The sequence below is a fragment of the Ailuropoda melanoleuca genome, chromosome 20, assembly GCF_002007445.2.
Source record: "Ailuropoda melanoleuca isolate Jingjing chromosome 20, ASM200744v2, whole genome shotgun sequence".
Lineage (NCBI taxonomy): Eukaryota > Metazoa > Chordata > Mammalia > Carnivora > Ursidae > Ailuropoda > Ailuropoda melanoleuca.
Genome location: NC_048237.1, coordinates 2,543,575 through 2,551,212, shown reverse-complemented (window position 1 = coordinate 2,551,212; position 7,638 = coordinate 2,543,575). Strand labels below are relative to the sequence as shown.

The window sequence follows — 7,638 nt, the reverse complement described above, 5'->3', positions numbered from 1 at the left end:
TATACCAGCTAAGGAACTCTCCCAGAACAGTTGACATGGAACGATTTTACTTCCACTTCTCACAAGGAGAAAGATGGAAAATGAGAGCCGATTACAAAGCAGAATATTTTAATCCATCTTCTCGGTGATCTTCGGGGGCTGTGTGCTAATATTTAAATTGAAGAGGAGGGAGGGGACGGACAGAGGATGGAGAGACCGAGGAGGTGGGGGCGGAGCTAGCTCAGCACATAAAACCCCGTGCTAAAAGGGAAGCACAATCTTATGTGCCAGAGTCACTCTCCCATAACCTAGAGAGATGGAGCAGTCTGTGCTGTGAGGACGGAGCTCGGAAGAAAGAAAACAAGGACAGGAAAACAAACGAGACATACGAGGACATCTGAAAAAAGCAGAAGGCAGAAGACAAGGAGCGGAAAACAAACCCACAGCAGGTGGAAACAAGATCTAGAGCAAACCGGTCTGGTCCACAGTTGTTTTTCTGGAAGAGCAGAAAGTACCGGAGGATTGCCTGTTTTCCCCTCAGTTAATGAAAACTCTTATCTTCATCAAAAAGAAAAGGCTAAGGGGAGGTAAAGACAATATTTGTTTTCTTAGGGGCAGAGCTGAGTGAAACCCAGACTATCTTTGAAGCGTCTAAAATAAGCCACTGCCTGGTACACATTGCAGAACCATCCTGGTCTCTGAAGATCTACATCCCCTTCAGGAAAATTCCAGCCGGAGTAGCTGGTACAGTTCTATTTTTATATTTAAATATCTATGTCTCTTTTCCCCCTCTTTTAACAACCCCTTCCTTGTTCGTAAGCACGAGTGACAAGAAAGTGTCAATACGGAATAGGAATATTTTCAGTTTTCTCTTTTTATCTGCCTGAGTCTTTTTTTTTTTTTTAAGAGGGTAGAAGTGGTCCTTATTTCAGAAAAGGACGTTTCAATTTGAAAGACACTCTCTTAAAATATATTTACACCCACACGTATTTAGAAAGAGAGATACCTTTCGGAGGTGGAAATCCTATGAGAAGGATGGAAAAAGGAGCCAGGCACCGAAACAACACTGGAAAGAACCACCCAGGTGGGAGCGAGGCAGAGGCCAGCCCCGAGTCTGGTTCCGGAGGGGGCGGAGTAGCCCTGAAGAAAGAGATTGGATTGGTCAGTGCTTGTGGTATCATTGTAGGTGAGTCCAATTACTTTTCCCACCCACCACACCTTCCCTTCTCTGGTGGTCCTCTTGTGGAAACTTAGCCCCTTGAAAGTGCTATTTTTGCTTCCTACTCCCTGAGAAAAGAATTGTCATTCACTTGTGCTGTAACCCATCCCCTACTGGTCAAGTTTGAGGGTCTAGGAAGCTGTGTATGTCATGCATCTCTTCCTTCAAACCAGGCTGAGCAGCTCTGTCCAGTGTTCATGGAATGGAGCAAATAGGGCTCACACACCTGGCTGATGGTCAGCACTGCCTGGGAGCTTGTTGAAAATATAGGTCTCCTGGCTCCACACTTGAAGGCTCTGATTCCGTTGGCTTACGGTGGGGCTAGGGAACCTGAATTTCTAACAAGCTTTCTTGCAGCCATCTCTTTAGCAGGCTGTGGACAGGCTTTTGAGACCTACTTAGTAGCTATTCTGTTGTTGTGTGTCCTGAGAAACTGTAAGCCTAGGGGATGTGTAGTAACAAAAATAGCTACGACAGCAGTGATAACGCCTTGCCCTTCTATAGCTTTTTCATCTTCTGGAGCACTCTCACTTTGTATAGTAGATGTGACAGCGCTGCTATTCCCATTTCACAGATGAGGAAATAAATCATGGAAGAAAAGGAGACATGAGATGGATTGTGCCTCTCCCTAAACATAGAGTTTGCAGTTTCTTTGGTTGTCTAGCAAGTCCACCCAACTCTTAACTTTCACGGAAGACCTTATGAGGTTTTCAAAGGGAAATAGGAGTAAGTAGAATGACTAGAATGTGGAGTCAAGGGAGGAACTGATGGGTAAAATGTGTCCCAGCTGAAGGACTTTGAAGCTGGGGGGCCCAAGTGTACCTGAGAATGCCAGTGCAGGCCCCTCCAAGCCCCTAACCGCAGTCTGCTGGGCAGAGGTTCCCAAATATGGTTCCATCCCTAGACAACACATCTTTCTCTTTCCAGAGAGGCCCTGGAGATGGATGGGTAATGGCTCATTACTGTCCTTACTTCAAAGGGTGAGCGTTTCTTCTGCTGTTTTTGGTAGAGGGCTTTACCCTCTTCCCAGAGAAAGGGGCGTGGGATGGTCAGGCCAGATATGTTTGTGTCATCTCTCCAAAGTTCCTTTTGAGGGCTTATTGTGTCCTGTTGCCCATGAATCAGTGTCTCTGGGTGAGTCCGTGTGATATGCAGCACAGAGGCATTTTGGCATCCAAGCGATAGTGACACTGGAGAACACCCTTGAAATCGAATAAAATCAGTACAGTATTCAGATAATCCTCTTCACCTCTACACCCAGACTTCAGTGATCATGTTATCTCCGCTCTATTTTCAAAATGGAATCCCGTTTTATCTAATTCTCTGAGTCTGGGAAATTTTCCAGGTATCTACAGTTATAAGAAAGGTAATGTTATTTTTAAAATTACAGTCATGATCTGAACCTCTTATTACCTTTTCTTTGCTTCTCCTTTATCTCAATTGCTGTAAAAAAATGAGATCAGCAAAGTATTCAATATGTACAGCACATGCCAATTTAAGGTCTATAAATAGCCCAGAGCCTGTTACCTCTTTCACCAGTTTGACTGATAGGATTAAGCATTTTCCTCCCTTTGGGAAGGTTCTGATTCACACACAGATGTGCACACCCACATGCACACAAGCACAGTCAAACCTCCTTTCTGCCTCAGCCTTGCTCACCCACCCTGTGTATGTGCAGGTATTCAAGGGTAGAGGATATGTTCCTATACACTGAGGTTGTTCTTGTCTCTTTCTTCAATAGTTCCGTGAATGTTGAAAAAAAATACAATCTCAGTTGGGTGAATGTTACTACTGATGTGTCCACAACCTCGTGGATTGTGCTTCAGTGTGAGAATAGTCCCAGTATTCCCACTGACATTACAGTGACAAGAATAGTAACTCTGTGGTGAAGAGAGATCCCAAATAGGTGATTTCAGAGAAATCAGGATGTTTTTCCAAACTGTGAGAATCTTTGTAGAGTTAATAGGCACTATTCTACCTCCATTTTAAGCTAGGGTGAGACACAGATTTTCCCTTTAGGATGCTATGGGGGCAAAATCCTTTCTGCTCCCCCTCCTTTGTGGCTGTTGAATTGCAGATGTGCTAAGCAGCTGCCCTATCCTCTTCTAAAAGGGTTTCTGAGTGAATAATAGTGATTCAAGTCTTTTCAAGACCAAATGCAAAAATAGAAATGGAATTTTCCATGCAGAATTCAGTGATCTTCCAACACTGCGGAAGAGAGAAAATTAGAAGGCAAAAAGAGAAAGGAAATTTCTCTTTTTGGGTCAGGTGATGCGGTATGGGAAGGTAGCATTTGCCCCAAATCCATCTATCTCATACCCAACTGACTTAGAGGGATAAGTTAAACTGTGTGTTTTGTACAAGCTCATAAAATTTCATTGACAGTCATCATTGATGACCTAAATAAGGAATAACAGAATGGCAGGCGTTACAGGAATACAGGATGAACTAATAGAAACCCATGCCCTAGACTTACCTATAATCTGATTGGGGAAATGAGATTCGTATGCATTAAACAAAGAACATTAAAAATTAATGATGTGGTTGAGTTGTGTAGGAGCTGGATGAGGGGAAAGTTAGGTGCATTGTGGGAAACACAAGGAGAGAAAAGTTCTCACCCAGCACTAGATTAAGAAACATCTTGAAGGATATGGGACAAAATAGAATACAGAAGGTGACGCTGGGAGATTTCATAGGTAAAAGAATAACAACGAAATGGTTATTCTCGTGAGAAAAAAAAAAAGTGTCTTTTGCGTCTTTGAATCTTTGGTAGTTAGCCTGACATGGACAATAGCTCAAATGATTGTTGTACTTAATTGGTTCTTGGACAAAAATCTGAATGTGGTAGTAATAAGAAGTGTTTGTCAGTTAACTGTTGGGAACCTGGCTTGAAAAATCTTTAAGAAAGGAATAATTTCATCAGCCTAGACAATTAGATTGGGCCATTTAAAAAAAATTTTTTTTAAAGTAAGCTCTACACCCTATGTGGGGCTCGAACTCACAATCCTGAGATCAAGAGTTGCACGCTCCACTGAGTGAGCTAGCCAGGCACTCCAGGCCATTTTAATTTTTTAGCATCACCTTTGCCCTAATCTAACCAGACTGTTGCTCTCCATGCACTTGGCTAAGGAAATCTGTTGGCAACAGATGAGCTTGGATTTCACCATGATTGTGAGGTCCCTGCAAAATCTAAAGAGAGTGTAATGGAACAGCAAAAAAATTGTTTTAAATATTTTACTTTCTTATTTGAGAGAGAGAGAGAGAGCACATGGGTGGGGAGGAGGGGCAGAAGGGGAGGGAGAAGGCTCCTGGATGCGGGCCTCTATCCCACCTGGGATCATGACCTGAGCCAAAGGTAGACGCTTAACAGACTGAGCCACCCACGCACCCCATGGAGCAGCAAAATTTATCTATTAATGATACCTAAGCTACTGTTAAGAGCTATCATTTTTTTAAAGATTTTATTTATTTTTTTTTAAAGATTTTATTTATTTATTTGACAGAGAGAGACAGCCAGCGAGAGAGGGAACACAGGCAGGGGGAGTAGGAGAGGAAGAAGCAGGCTCCCAGTGGAGGAGCCTGATGTGGGGCTCAATCCCAGGACTCCGGGATCACGCCCTGAGCCGAAGGCAGACACTTAATGACTGAGCCACCCAGGCGCCCCAAGATTTTATTTTTTAAGCAATCTCTCCACCCGACGTGGAGCTCAGACCTCCAACCTCGAGATCAAGGTTGCACACTCCACGAACTGAGCCAGCCAGGTGCCCCAAAAGTTGTCATTATTAAGCACTTATTATATGCCAGAAACTTGCCCAATTATAGTAACATCAGTATCCTATTTATCTCTCGCAATACCCTTCTTGGGAGGCACTTATTATCCCTTTCTCCAGGTAAGGAAATAGAGGCTGAGAGGGGTAAGCAACTTGTTGAAGTTCACACAGCTAAAAAAGTACTGAAGGGAAGATTCAAACCTAAAGCTTGTCTGAATCCTGAATTGAGTTTTTAAGCATTCTTCTCTACTATTTCTATTTTTATGCCCTAAAGCATGCTTTCCTTTAGCCCTGGGCAGAGGTCCTTATTTGTTTTTACAGATGAAGTTAGTGGTGTGTTCCCAGCGAAGAAGTGTCCCAGTGTAAAGGGGAGCTGAGCATTCAGCTAGGAGTAGAAGGCCACCTTCCTGGTACGATTGCAGTAAGACTTGGGGGGCAGCCTGAGGTTGATTCAGCTACTACAGAATCTGGTCAGCACAGACCATCCTCCTATTAACTCTCCCACATGCACACCTTTCCTTTATGGACCAGAGTTTTCCCCAGCATGGTAGGGGTGCCCACAGAGTTCCTGGCTGTTTAGGTCACTTTATACCAGTTACATATTTAGGTATATACCCAGAATTCAGGTTTGGAGGCACCAGGCAGGCTGCAGAGCCTAAAGAAAAAATATTTTTAATATGTCAGACCATTTTGTGTTTAGCACAATGTGTATTTATGAACGGACTTGGTATACTTGCTGCAGAACAATACTGAATGCAGATCTAGCTATTAGACCACTCTTTCCCACTAACAAGATTTTTTTAAATTTTTTTTTACATATTTATTTATTTATTTATTTGACAGAGATAGAGACAGCCAGCGAGAGAGGGAACACAAGCAGGGGGAGTGGGAGAGGAAGAAGCAGGCTCATAGTGGAGGAGCCTGATGTGGGGCTCGATCCCATAATGCTGGGATCACACCCTGAGCCGAAGGCAGACGCTTAACCACTGTGCCACCCAGGCGCCCCGAGAAATTTTTTTTTTTTAATAGTATGTATTGGGACACCTGGCTGGCTCAATGGTTGGGGCATGTGACTCTTGATCTCAGGGTGGTGAGTTCAAGCCCCACTGGGTATAGAGATTCCTTAAAAATAAAATCTTAAAAAATAAAAATAAAAAAATAGTATTCTTTGAGCTCTTAGTAAATGCCAGTTCTTGTGCTATGAACTTTTTATGTATATTACCTTATTTAATCCTGACCACAATCCCCCGGAAGTAGATATCATAATTATCTCTATTTTTAAACATGGGGAATTGAGTCACAGAGCTGGCAAATAATTTGCCCATGGTCACACAACTGATTACTGAGATGGCCTAACTCCAGAGCCAAAGCTCTTAGCCATTGCTAGTTTCTAACTGGCAACCAAGAGAGAAAGGAATAAAGCCAGCATATATTGTGTGGTGGGGGAGTGGGCCATGGAGGACCAGAACCTGACATCGGAGTCAGGAAAGACCATACATATCTGATACTGAAAAGGTTGGAGGAAAAACTTTATTTCGTTTTATTTATTTATTTGACAGAGAGAGCACAAGCAGGGGGAGCGGCAGGTGGAGGGAGAGGGAGAAGCAGGCTACCCGCGGAGCAGGGACCCCAATGCTGTGGGGCTCGATTCCAGGACCCTGGAATCATGACCTGAGCAGAAAGCAGACACTTAACCAACTGAGCCACCCAGGCACCCCGACTTTTTTTTTAAAGGGTATTTGTCAACAAAGAAGTGTAGCTATCTGTATGACCATACTACAGGGGCACTGGGCTGATTTGGACATTTTTCAAGTCCAAAAGATTTTCAGACCCACATGTTTTCCACCATGATTCCACCTAGATTTTACATTTTAGTCTCTAGTATGATGTTTATTAGCTTTCTAGTCCCCAAAATGTCTATTGGGTGTTAACCAGAGGGATGGAGTGTGACAATTGCTTCTTGAGTTTGTACTTCAACTTTTTTTAAAAACGTGGAGGGATTAGGATTTGGTTCATTCAAGATAAAAACGTGTTTAAAACTCATTGTTCTCAGAGAAAACTCTGAGACAGAAGCCAAGTAGGAGGCTTGTCAAAACAAACACATCTTGGTGAATAGAGAAAGGCTATTCCCAGCAGTGTAATCTTAAAAATAAGTAGCTACCATTTACTGAGCACTACTGTGCACTGATAATGGTACCTGATCAGTGCTTTATAAATATTCTCTCCTGATTTCATGTAGTTAGTACAGTTATAGACCGGAAGGGTTTGAATGAATAAGTGGACAGTGACAGAGCCAGGATTCCCCTCAGGTCATTGAACTCTGAAGCCACTGGGCTTAACCAAAATGCTCCACAGCATGTAACTCCAGGCAGCTGGGGACAGGGATCCTGTTGCATGCTTCCTGCCTCCAGGAACCACGGAGCTCAAGGAGCAATCTGGTTGAGCCTGCCACTGGCAGGGCCATAATATGTTCTCCCAAAGAGCAGAGCTGTGCAGAGCGAGTGACCAGCAGACTCTTGGGGTTGGGGGAAGACAGTAGGAACCCAGCAGGTAAAAAATTGTGTCCAAGAAACGGAACCAAATAGCTCATCTTATTTAGAAAAACAACAACAGGGGCGCCTGGGTGGCACAGCGGTTAAGCGTCTGCCTTCGGCTCAGGGCGTGATCCTG

General features: G+C 43.6%; 1 protein-coding gene across 3 annotated transcripts in view; it reads left to right on the top strand.

Moving 5' to 3' along the window:
* Positions 1-232: 232 nt before the first annotated feature.
* SLC7A8 (solute carrier family 7 member 8) overlaps positions 233-7,638 on the top strand; it is a 47,434-nt gene continuing 40,028 nt past the window's right edge. Inside the window, exons 1-2 of one of the 3 annotated variants that reach the window (XM_019806705.2) lie at positions 234-723; positions 974-1,165. In XM_019806705.2, the coding sequence (XP_019662264.1) occupies positions 1,006-1,165 (160 nt within the window). In that variant the 5' untranslated portion in view covers positions 234-723; positions 974-1,005. Of the gene's footprint in view, positions 1,166-7,638 lie in introns of all 3 variants that reach the window. The other 2 variants (XM_019806707.2, XM_002926011.4) reach the window with 2 other exon arrangements.